The sequence below is a fragment of the Protomyctophum bolini genome (genome assembly GCF_963924005.1).
Source record: "Protomyctophum bolini genome assembly, chromosome: 18".
NCBI classification, from domain to species: Eukaryota; Metazoa; Chordata; class Actinopteri; order Myctophiformes; family Myctophidae; genus Protomyctophum; species Protomyctophum bolini.
In genome coordinates, this window is record NC_137879.1 from 17,257,272 (window position 1) to 17,270,497 (window position 13,226).

General features: G+C 42.6%; 1 protein-coding gene across 1 annotated transcript in view; it reads right to left on the reverse strand.

Moving 5' to 3' along the window:
* Window positions 1-893: 893 nt before the first annotated feature.
* LOC308333261 (zinc finger protein 518A) overlaps window positions 894-13,226 on the reverse strand; it is a 28,277-nt gene continuing 15,944 nt past the window's right edge. The window contains exon 3 of the mRNA XM_080789534.1: window positions 894-7,241. Within this exon, the coding sequence (XP_080645660.1) occupies window positions 3,109-7,221 (4,113 nt within the window). The 5' untranslated portion in view covers window positions 7,222-7,241 and the 3' untranslated portion in view covers window positions 894-3,108. The remainder of the gene's footprint in view (window positions 7,242-13,226) is intronic.

Sequence of the window (13,226 nt, forward strand, 5' to 3'; positions counted from 1 at the left end):
TACTTTCCACCACTGCCAAAAGGACCACTTCATCCATTAAACATATGCAAACAATTATAATATAAAACACCAATACACTAGCTGGCAAATATTCTGACAGGCACATTTTAACAAAATGAAACATGTGAGGATTTGACATTAATTGAAGATAATCTGGAATCACATGTTCAATATGCACAATAAGAGCATACAAAGAAAAACAATTTAACAAATATTTTAAGGTGAATATGCATTAGCCAAAGTCCCACTGTGTAACTTTCTCAAATAGTTATTTTTCATACTATCTGTTTAAAGATGGAGTGCCACAATTTTTTTCCACCATAAAACATGATCAGGTATTATAAGAACTTTTTCCAAGAAGTGTACAGTATTTGTTAAAATCATTATTTTATGTGGACACGCCCACCAGTTCATTAAGTATGCCTGGTTTGACTGGTGGGTGGTGATGGGTGATGATCCACCTGAACTGAAGCCACACCTACAGCTGTAGTTGTATGATAAAGGGGGAGGGGTTAGGAGAGGGGCTGACAGTGTGATGTCACTATATTACTGTTTATTTCATTGGCCCGTTTGACTGTCAAGGGTTCAGCCTCCAGGAAGAAACCCTAAAGACAAAGTTAATACACCATTGCACATAAAAACGACTCCAGGGAGTCAAATGAAGTATTGTCACCTCATAGACACATGAAAAACTGGAAAAATACAAAAATTGTGGCACCCCAACTTTAACAATAGCAATTCCACATAGCCTACAATGTGTCTTTTACAACACTAAACGCTCCCTTTATTCATTTCCGAGTGTTTGCCCCAGCAATGACACCAAAATTGCACCGGAAACAATGTATTTATAAATGCAATTTAATACAGTTAATACATACCATTTCTGACAATAGTTGTTGCTTTCCAAAATATTCCCCTGCAGCCTTTGTTTTGAACAGAATTCTGGTAATTGTTGTTCTACTTTTAACAGACAATGTAATGACATGAGCTACTAAAGGTGTCGCCAAAAAGATCAGTTTCTAATCCAGTAGTTCTCAAACCTTTTCATGTCAAGGACGAGTTAAACAAGTTTTTAGGTTAAATTGAATTATGTTAGATCACGCTCTTCACTACAGTCTGAATAGCTCTCGGTTGCTAGGCGATCGAGTAAACCTGAAATAACCGGAAGTCAAAAGTCTGCAGTCCATCCATTCATCTTCAACCGCTTATCCGGAGTCGAGTCACGGGGGAAACAATTCCAGCTGAGAGCTGAAGACATCCCGCTCCAGAGCAACATTAATAACTTCCTCCTGGGGGATCCAGAGGCGTTCCCAGGCCAGTGTGGAGATATAATCCCCCATCTGGTCCTTGGCCTGACCCGGGTCTCCTCCCAGTAGGACGAGCAGCGAGGACCTACCTAGGGAGACGCCCGGGAGGCATCCCTAACAAGATGGACCAAACACCTAAGCTGGCTCCTTTCCCAGCAAAGAAGCACCGGCTTTACTCCGAGGCTCCCATGTGACTGAACTTCTCCCCCTATCTCTAAGGGAGATGCCGTCCACCCATCTGAGAAAACTCATTTTGGCTGTTTGCATACGAAACCTTATTCATGACCCACACTTCACGACCATAGGTGAGAGTAGGAACGAAGATTGCTCGGTAGACAGAGAGCTTTTCTTTTTGGCTCAGCTCCCCTTTCATCACAACAGTGCGGTACAGTGACTGCAATACCGCTCCTGCTGCTCAGATTCTCCGGCTGACCTCCTGCTTCGTCCTCCCCTCACTCGTGAACAAGACCCAGAGACACTTAACTAAAGTCATAACTTTGCTTCACTTCTTAAGTTAGCTAAAAAAAAAGTAACTAGTGCCTGATGTAACTTTGGTCTGGGTCAGCTAGTGTAATTTCTGGTCTAGATTTCCTGGCTCGTACGCCCAGGTTTATTTTTTCTTTTGAAAACAAAATGTCTGCAGTCCGAGGCTAGCGTTTACCTAACAAAACAATATATATCTTTTTATCCATCACTTCCCTCTATATATTTAGGTGTTTTCACTGTTTGTTTTGGTAGACAGTGATGTATATGGGCTACCAAAACAAACAGTGGATACTCAAATATACAGCAAGAGGGCAGTGTGTTTCTAGTAAACACTGACCAACCACTGCTTGTATAGAGGTAAATAATGGGTTAAAAATGTTTTGTGTTTTGTAAACACAGGGCAAAGTTACATAGTATTTAATCAGGCAGAACACATTTCTAGCTAACTAAAAAGTGCAAGCCACACAATGTCCAGACAAGAATGATGTGCGAAGATGAGTATGAACGTTCACATCTGTTTAACTAAATTCCATACAAAGGAGTCCTGGGGATATTATTTTCTTTTTTATCATCACAAGCACAAAATGTATTAAAGTCTAATGGCTATAGATTTAAACCAGGTGTTCCTGTCCCCCTCTACATAAAAGGAAAACAAAGAAATTATAATGTACATAAAGAAAATGATTTGTTACTAACTGAATCAGTTGAATTAGACAAGGTGAGATCGCCTGAGTAATTTGGTACATCTATGCATACAGGTGTAGTCCTTTGCCATCGCTCATGAGAATACTTACCTATGGCCTACTGTGCCTACCCATATGCGAGTATTCTCACTCATGATACAAACTACAAAGACGTGTGGTTATGTTCATAACCTAACATTCTTTGAAATCTCTTGTGAGAATACTCACATATGGTTAAACCACACATGCTGGCCATATGTGAGTAGTCTCGCTCATAATGCAAAGAACCAGGGTTACGTTTGTAACCTAAAGTTCTCTTTAGCCAAGTGCCATATGCCCAGGCATCTGTACATCTGTTCCTTTTACAGTGTGCGCTATAGTCACAGTTCAATGCAGCCTGTACATGCACGGGACTTCTAAGTTATAAAACTTACAGTACTGAAATCATCAGAATATGTACATATGAAAAACCAAAACATAATGATTCACATTAAGAAAATGTATTTACATGAATATAAATCGCTGCAAGAATAAACGTATAATCAGAAATTGTTAAAAAATATACAATACTAACTTGTATGTGATTTGTTGCACCCTGCTATGTCCGTCCATTCAGGACTGGTGAAAGGGGTTCAAAACAACGTATTCCAGTCTCTAGTCGCCTCCATGAGGTGGCGCTGGCCGTGGCCGATCCAATCTTCCTGTCTATTGAACAGCCGGCCACAGAACCAGCACTCAAACACAGTTGGCTGAGCACAGCTCGATAAACCCTTCACCACTTCATACTTCCTCCTCTGTTTTTTTCTGCGTAACTTCAGTTTCAGGAGGAAACGCTCGCGGACAAAACTCTGAACCAAGCGAGGATTCAAGGTGATGGTGTGGGACAAAGAACTTTCGGTTGAGGTCTTTGTCGCTGGAACTGTGACATGGTTAAGCTCGGAAAGCGCTTGGACCGTTTTCCGGGAAAGGGATACTTTTGTAACTGCACCTCTGTGCCTGTTCACCGACTTCATGATACCGGCCACTTCAGGAATGTCGGCATCAGGATGATTGAGCACCACCACTGGTTGGTACCTGCGAGGGTACTTGACCTGCTGCGAGGAACTGAACGGTGACAACCGTAGCATCCTTTCAGTGTCTTTGGCTACCGGCTGCCATAGCACATCAGTGTCTTTTTCAGGCAAAGTTTTGTTTGTGAGTTTCCTAGCCTTATTCACGGGGACAGGGAGCTCGTCGAATAACTGCTTCCTGCGTCGTTTCCTTTGGCTTGGTGGCCGAATAGGTCTGGGACCTAGGTGAGGTTTGTCTCCCTCACGCCGTTTTACCTCAACTTGTAACTTAGATTTGGGGGCTAAAATACAGGAGAGCTTGACAGGTTTTTGGCCAACACTGTGTATGGGGATAAATTTCTTCATCCCAGAGGGATCAGAGTTTGATTTGTTTGAAGCAACCAAAAAACACTTTGTCTGTGGTCTCGTTGACAGAAACACAGGCTGACCGCGTGATTTGGGAGCACTGCTCGTAAGAAGCCCACTGGTAGGTGTCACTAGCCTAAATACAACTTTATTTCCAGTGTTTTCACCACTATGGCTAGATGGATTTCCTGACTTAGCTGGGGAGATGTACCTAACCAGGAATGCTTGCCGGCCAGTGGATTTGTCTGTAGACTGCACAGGCATGGCCAGAACTGGTCGAGAGCTGAACGGTGAAGGGGAGGTTGACAGTTTTAGGCCAGCATTACTGGGGGACTGAATGATTGGGAACGGACTCTGGACCAGGTAGCAAGTTGGCTGTGTCTTAACAGTCTTGTCTGCAGGAGTGCTATGCACTGTATTTGACAACAGAACATGACCTGAGAAACCTGTGCTGTTGACCAGGTAATGACTTGCCGTGGCGCTCATACCGGGCTGAACTGCAGTCAGAACTGTTGGCCCTTTATCACTTGTACTAGCTATTGGCGTCAACACATCTGTCTTGCCACTATTTACAGCCATACCAGCTGGTTTACTTGGCTTATTAGCTCCTGTCGTTGCACAAGATGTGTTCATTTGAGATCCGATGGTTTTGGTTAGCAGTTTGAAACCTGGATTTCCCTTGAGCTGCAATGGCACGGCATATTGATTATCTCCGGTCTGTAGGAACACTTGTTGCTTCCCCTGTGGCATTTGAAGAATTCTGAGTGTTGTCTTTGTTGGCCTCATACAGTCCGTGCTAACGGTTGAGGATCCTGCTCTGTCTTTGTTTAGTTGGTGAATAATGATAGCATCTGAATGTTCTTCCACAACACGCCCCAAGGAAGATGAACTACCGTTACTTTCCGTACTGCCTTTGCTCTCTGGACTACCTTTTCTTTCTGGACTGCATATTCTTTCCGTACTACCTTTACTTTCTGGTTGAGTTTTAGACACTGGTATGGTGTCTTCCTCAATCTTAATAATATTGAAGTCTTGCAGTATCGACTCAGGATGTCCATTCTCTGGGAGATCTTCTTCAACAGTAACACGTTCATTGACAGCAACATTATTTACTGTTTCTTCTGTGCCGTCTCCATGAGTGTGTTCCTCTGTGTCTTCTGTTTGCTGTGGACTCTCTGCCAGTGTCAAGCTCCACTGCGGGAGTTCATCTGTCGAAAGTTCAGATGGATTATCAAAATGCTCAGTTTCACAAGGAGACGTACTCAAAGTTTCCTTTGAATAATTATGAAAGCTAAATACTTCTTGGTTAGGTGAATTATGCATATTGGTGTCTGCACATGTGGAATCATCTCTGTGGCAACTTGAAGTTGCTGGGGAGGAATCCGTTAGATTACATAACCTATTTTTATTCTGAGCAGCTTTACAGAGATTTTCTTCAACCCCAACATGTTTTATATCATTCATGAGACTATCGCCCTTTTCTGTAGAGTGCCCATCACTTATAGTGGCGTTAACGGTAGTGTTTTCTTTATGTCCATCAATAAGGACGTCAAGTGCATCTGTGGTGGCACTCTGGCCTTCATTCCCACAGTTCTCATCGTTTTGTGGTGGGGCTGGTTTAGGAAGCTCCAAATCCTTTACCAATTCTGAGCGAAGCGACTCAGCATTGGGAAACTCATGAACATCTGCGTTTACAGTTTTACTCATAGAGCTACTTCGTAGATTATGGTGATTTTTCTCAGTCTCGAGAACAGACTCTGTTCCAGGTGATGCCGTATCAGCAGTTGTTGACGTTTCTGATGTCCCATCACTTGTGAGTTTGGTATTTACTGCAACATCAACTTCATGCATAACAGAGGTTTCCTCATCTTCTACCTTTACTTTCACTGCCATAATATGTTGATCAGTCCCTGAGGAATATGTATGTACGCTAGAGCCACTCCATTGAGTACCAGCCAAACAAGGGGGTGTTGGACAATCGCTACTTGTGTGCCCATTATTTGCAGAGTCATTACTTTCATCTGATTCTGAAGAGCCCACGTCTTCCCCTTTAGAGTGAGTCGATGTTTCTAATTTAGCTGATGGTATTACTCTGAGAACTAAATGTTTTTTGCCGTCAACCATCTTGAACCCCATTACTTTAGTTGTACAGTTGGGCGGGAGAGAGATTTTATTTTTCACCATGAGAACAGTCAGTCCATTAGACAGGTTGTGACTTGCAGGGTCTGTACCTACATTGTTTTCATGTTCCTGTGACGGTGTGGATGGTTCTGCTAGAAAGGCAGATTGATTGTTGTGAGCGTTTTTGCCCAAATTCATGTTTTCGTTTGTCACTAGAATCCTATCATCCATGGGCTCAGACTCATCTAAGGAGCTCTCTAAATGGAACGGTCTGTTTTTGGTCTGTAAGGCCTCAGAAAGAGAGTCCTGTAACAACATCCTTTGAGAATCTTTTGACTCTCCCAAAGATGTTTTTTTCTTCAGAAAAAGTTTTAATCCTGCAGACGAGTTTACTGGGAGGTTGTCCTCGACAGCTCTCCATACAGTTTTCCTGTCTGCCTCCTCACCGTGGACATTCACCATGTGTTTTGTAAGGTAATCACTCTTTAACGTGCCATAGTCGCACTTATGACACGTGAAGGGGAAGCTGCCAGAGTGAACTCGCAAGTGCCTCTGGTGCTCCTCTTGGTTCAAGCTAACATGTCTGCATTTAACACACTTGAGGCGGCCCTCGTTGTGATGATGTATGTGCTGGACGAAAGTGCCTGCGTCCAGAGTTGTGAAGTCACATTTCTCACAGAGGAACTGCCCGTTACGACTGTGACTCATGATGTAGTGCCGGGTGAGCAAAAGCAGCGAGTACTGAACGTCATTGTTACAGATCTCACACGTAACGTAAGTGTTTCTGTGTTCGATCCTGTGCCGTTGAAGGGCAGGGAACTCGTTGGTGACAAATCCGCAGAGGTCACATGGATATGTAGGAAGTATGCCCTTGTGCGTCCTTCGGAAATGTTTAAGTAGGTCATTGGGGCTATATGTGGGACCATCGTTACAAACCGAGCAGCCAAAACTAAGAATTTTCCCAGAGAATACCGCCCCCTGTTGGATTTTACAGGGGGATTTCTTGATTGCTTTCCTCTCCGGCTTGCTGGGACTCACATACTCTTGGATGGAACAGTGTTCAGGGTCATAGAGGAGTAAACCGTTGGAGTGCTCAGCAACCTCTTTGAAATGTTTGTAAACAAAGTCTTTGATCTCCTCTTTCTCATCCTCTGTATTCCGGATGGCTCCATTCTGGAGGTCGCTGGATGTTGCAAAGTCTTCGTCCATACCTTAAACTCTGCCAAGACCTGTAAAATAAAAAGTATGTGCGAATTAATTCAGAGGGGAGTAGGAGGAAGCTTTTTTGAAAAAGTGACTGGTAATTGGTATAGACTTTCAGATCGCACACAGCATTCAAACCTAGTCCTATGTTGCACTAATGGTTTCAATTTTTAAGCATTAGGCATACTGGAACTGGAGTTCTGGCTGTTTAAACAGCAGGAGGCAGGTGTCCTACTGGAAAAGGGAATCAGCATCTCCCTAAAGCTTCTCAACATACCACAGTCAACATTTGAGTGCAGCAAAACCAGGGTCGAAACGAGTAACGTTGACATGGGTGTGTGTGTGTGTCACTTTAGAACTATGGTGAATATCTGCAGACTTTTGAGTGAGGTTTAGATTGCTGATGATGTCCTAAACTCTATACCCTATACTACTGCAGTGGTCAGTTCTGGACCCTTTTTTATTTCGACAGGGGGTGGAGGAGGTGTTTGTCTTGGAGGAGTATTATGTTGTTCTGGCGTTTTACGTTTTATGTCTCTCAAGGTTCTAAATAAAATAAAGAAATAAAAGAAAGACCACTTTTGTGAACTATTCATTAATTTAATTTACAATAAAATTACCTTTGGGGTGTTTTTTATCACATTATATGTATGTATATGTATATATTATATGTATGTACCGTAATTACTATAAAGCGCACCTGAATATAAGCCGCACCAGCTAAATTTAGGGGGAAAAACAAATACATATAACAAGTCGCACTGGACGCCGGCCATAGAGATAGATTTAGAAGGTCCCCTAGTGGCCGTTAGCTGTACAAATCCATAGATTAGCCGCACTGTATAGGCTGCATGGTTCAAAGCATGGGAAAATAGCTGCTTATAGTCCGGAAATTACGGTATACAGTATGTATAGTACAGTATATGCACAAAGGTGAAATTGGTCCTTTGCATTTAACCCATCCTATAACAACTATGAGCAGCCATTGGATTCAACGGCGCTCAGGGAGTTAACTCATTCAGTTCCAATGACGAGATTTCTCATCATGTATCACGTTGTCCAAAGACGAGATTCTCGTAATTTATTTATTTTGTGGTTGTACACTAGATTCATTCTACACTGCAGCGAACAAGAGCCCTTGCTCTGTGGAGAAGCAGCTGATCCTGCTATCTGATATAGACAGATCAAAAAAGCCATGGTGTTTGCATATCCCCGCCTTGGTATTAACAGCTCTCGGCAGTATATCTCGGCTCTCGGCTATATCTGCCTCAGTTCAACTCAATTCTGGCTAGCGGACCTGCCAGGTTTCCTGGAAAGGTTTGCTATCATCCCCTCGAAACCTCCAAACTGGGGTCCAACAGGGATCTGTACTTGGTCCCCTCCTTTTCACACTGTACACTAAATCCCTTGGCACTATCATCTCTGCTCACAATATATCCTATCACTGCTATGCCGATGACACACAACTGTTTCTATCCTTCCCCCCCTCTGCCACTCAGGTGGAAGAGCGTATCACTGCATGCCTGGCTGACATCTCACAGTGGGTGTCTTCCAACCACCTCAAGATGAACCCAGACAAGACTGAGCTTCTCTTCTTCCCAGCTAAGTCCTGCCCTATGCGTGAGCTATTTCCGTAGACAATGCCCTGGTAACGTAACACACATCACAGCTGTCACTTGATCCTGTAGGTTCACACTCTATAACATACGACAAATTAGACCGTTCCTCACCCAGGAGTCAGGCCAGCTCCTCCAACAGTCTTGTTAAAACTTGACTATTGTAACTCCCTGCTTACTGGCCTACTGTCATGTGCACTTAAGCCTCTCCAACTGATCCAAAATGCTGCAGCTCGCTTGGTCTTCAACCAGCCAAAATTCTCACGTCTCCCTTCTTCTCCACTGGCTCCCGGTCGCTGCCCGCACAGAATACAAAACTCTGACGCTGGCATTCAAAGCCACTAAAGGTATGGCTCCCCCATATCTTGCAAGTATGATCGAACCCTACAAACCGCACTCAGATCAGCCAATGCAGGGAAGCTGGAAGTACCCTCACTAAAAACACCGGAACATCGCTCCACACGTCCCAAACTCTTCTCCCTTCTGGCTCCAAAACTGTGGAATACACTTCCCATTGCAGTCAGAACTGCAGCATCACTCCCAATCTTCCGCCGTAGTCTGAAAACCCACCTTTTCAGAGTCCATCATGGCCCGTAGCACTTACCCTAACCCCCCTTAGATAGCACTTTTTGTAGACATAGATAGCATTTGATACAGATTTATAGCATGTTATGTAGACAGCACTAGAATTGCATTGTATGTACAGTAGTCATAGCACTTCATAGTACATATGTATAGCATAGTATAGTATATATTATGTATAGTTTCATTATATAGATATTCCACTGTCATGTTCTTAGCTTACGCATGTTTCATGATAACATAACTTTGTATGTAGGCTATGTGATGTATTGCCATGTTTTTTGTTCTTGCTTAATGTAAATTGCTCTGGATTAAGAGCGTCTGCTAAATGCCTAAATTGTAATGTAGTTATTATTATTACCCCCACTCATCTCACACTGTTAGTAAGCGGTGTTCTATTCTCTATTCATTGTTAATGGGAGCCAGTGTTTCCCCCTGGCCAGCACCATGCCAAAGCATTTTCCTGCAGGAAACACTGCACACGCACGCGCGCGCACACACACACACACACACACACACACACACACACACACACACACACACACACACACACACACACACACACACACACACACACACACACACACACACACACACACACACACACACACACACACACACACACACACACACACACACACACACACACACACACACACACACACACCAGTACAATCATTATAGCATTAGTATTATTAGAGAACTAAAATGGCTTTCGGGAGTGGATAACTACTATACCACTAAGGAGAATGATCAAGGAGGTGAAAAAGGATAACTTGACTGCTCCGATTCATCGACTTCAAAAAGGCATTTGACTCGATCCACAGAGGTACGATGGTGAAGATCCTTGAGGCCTATAGGTGTCCCTCCCAACTTACTCCGGGCAATAGAGACCATGTATGCAGGAACAAGGGCCAAGGTGGTGACCCCAGATGGCAAACAGTGAGTAGTTTGACATCCGGGCTGGGGTAATACAAGGGGACACCCTAGCCCCCTTCCTCTTCATCATAGTCCTGGATTATGCACTCAGGAAGGCCATCAGTGGACCATATATGGAGCTGACCTGTTCTGACATTCCATATGTTGATCCTCCCCCACCCGTCCTTCCTGTTCTGATATTCCATATGTTGATCTGACCTCATCAAACCCTGTACACTCAAGACACGCTCCATATATGGCCAGTACATAATTCATTCCATATGTTAAACTGAACCCCCCCCCCCCCCGGGAAATGCGTGGGGAGACAGTTTGGAGTAGTGTGTCGAAAGCGAGTGAGTATTGTATTGAGCGAGTTTTGTAGCAATAATAGTAGAAGAGGACTATTTTTTATAGTAAAGAGGACTTTTCCTGCTATTATGGAGGTGGAGTCCTAAGCTAACCGTTCAAACAAATCTGTATTGAGCTTGCATGATTATCAAATGAATTGATTGTACCGTGGCTTAGATGCTATATATTATGAGAAATGTTTCATTACTTTCCCCCCCCCCCCATCTATTCAGTGTGGATTATCTTTTATGATCCCTGTTGATTTGGATTATTTAGCATGCACGATAATATAAAAAGCATATGATTTTGCCTATAAGCCACGGACCACGGTACAATAAATTATTTTGATAATTCATAACAGGTTTCTGAGATACATACATGAATAGACAAGGTACTGGTCAGACTATGTAAACATGGTGTCACACCCCTGTCTTAGGCCTGTCAAAATGTGCGTTAGAATGTCTAATTCTATCCCCAATCTTTTTTAGTTTATATCATGTTCCAATTCAGAGATATTCACAGTTTTAGATGGATTGGTCAGATTGGTCATGACTGACCATTCTATTTATAGATGGCAAAATATCTACAGTGGTACATGTGAGAAACTTTTTATTATTTATCTTGAAAAATATTTTAAAATAGTTCAACTAGCAGATCTACATCCATACATTATGGCTATTATCGGCTATTTGAACTATTTTAATTATAGTAATAGGGTCATTCTCACGAAACATTGGTTTTCAAGATTTCAGCGTGCAAATTTTCAGAACACTTTTATCAAGAAATGGATTTTTATTTGGGAATATTCATTTAAAATTATTTAATGACAATTTAACACCTTTTTAGCATATTTTCCAAAACGTGTCCATAGAAAATCTCATTACCGCAACAGTCTGAAAACAGCAAGAGCATTAGGAAAGATAATCATTTTGAAAAAAAGTTTTATGGATTATTAAGAGTCATGCACAGTTACTTAAACTGTGAAATAATATATATTTGTAAATTGTAATTTTTATCAGAAATTGACTGATTTGTCTCATTACCGCAACACCTTTCATAATTTACAACCCAATCTTTTAGATATTTCATTGAAACCTGATTTGTTTTCAAAATGATATGGCAATCCTGAAAGAACATAATATATCTTTCTACACATGTATTTAAAAACAAAGTTATATGTTTCCATGTATTAAAATAACGTTAAATAAACGTTAAATAAACAGTAATGATATGTATGTTTCGGAAATGAGGTTGATGATTTCGGTAATGATAATAAGTATACCAAGTCTGAGGTATGGTTAAAAACATTATAAAATGTTAATTCTGATTTCTCAATATACTCATTATGAATAATAATAACATGCTAACAATAATTTAAAGGTATATTCAGTGATTTAACTTAATTCAAATATCACTACTTTTTTGTTTTGTTTGTCATAATCCTCCCTACTATAGTGTGCTGACCATAAAGAGTTCCTCCCCGTCCCCAGTTAACCCCTGGGGGTAAAAAAAAACGTAGGTTTCGTTTTTGGCAGAGTAATCTAGAAGAGAGTGGCGACACTAGCGTTGACTCCCATTGTAACAATGGAACGCGGAAGTGCTCATTCTATCTTAATGGAATAGTTCCAATGTTTGGAACTATAGCCCGTAGCACCCCGCTTTGTGGCGAGATCAAAGTGTGTCGCTACTCTCTTACTAGATTACTCTGGTTTTTGGCTAGGCCAGCCTTCATCCAATCAGGATAGAGAGGGGCCTTCCGCCAATCATGATCGAGCGGGGGCGGGCCTTGGTGTGTGTGCTGTTGACCTGCCATCATGTCCACCCACAGGATTGCACATTGCCGACTTCCGAATAAGGAAGTTGTCAAACGGTGGAAGGAACACTTTGAGGATCTCCCGAACAAACCCAGTGAGATCAGACCCACTCTCCCAGACAGGAGCAGAGCCTGATTATTATGGGGTACCAGCGTCAAGCTCCAGGGAGGAAGTGACTGAGGTAGTTAAGCAACTCCACAGTAGCAAAGACCCAGGGGTTGATGAGATCGTCCCAGAAATGCTGAAGGCTCTCGGTGTTGAGAGGCTGTCTTGGTTGAGACGTCTTTTCAACATTGCTTAGAAGTCTGGGACAGTACCGAAGGAGTGGCAGACTGGAACAGTAGTGCCACTCTTTAAGAAAGGGGACCAGCGGGTGTGTGGCAATTCTAAGCATCACACTAGGGGTGGGTCCCGAACCTCGGGACCAATCCGGTACCGAACCGAACATGCTCGAGTACCGGGTACCCATTACAATAATTCAATTTCGGTTCTCTCTATCGGTTCCTGGGTGACACCCTGCACACACGCACGCACATAAAACAGCTGATTATAATCAGATCATGCTACTCGGAGAGCCAGCAACAGAATGGACCGTGGTAATCGCTCTTGTCGCTCAAAAGTATGGCTTCACTATAGTAGACAATCAAAGCAGTTAGCCAAGTGCAATATGTGTGGAAAAGTAATCAGCGCAAAAACAGGTTGCACCTCTGGTTTGTCTAAACATGTAATGGTG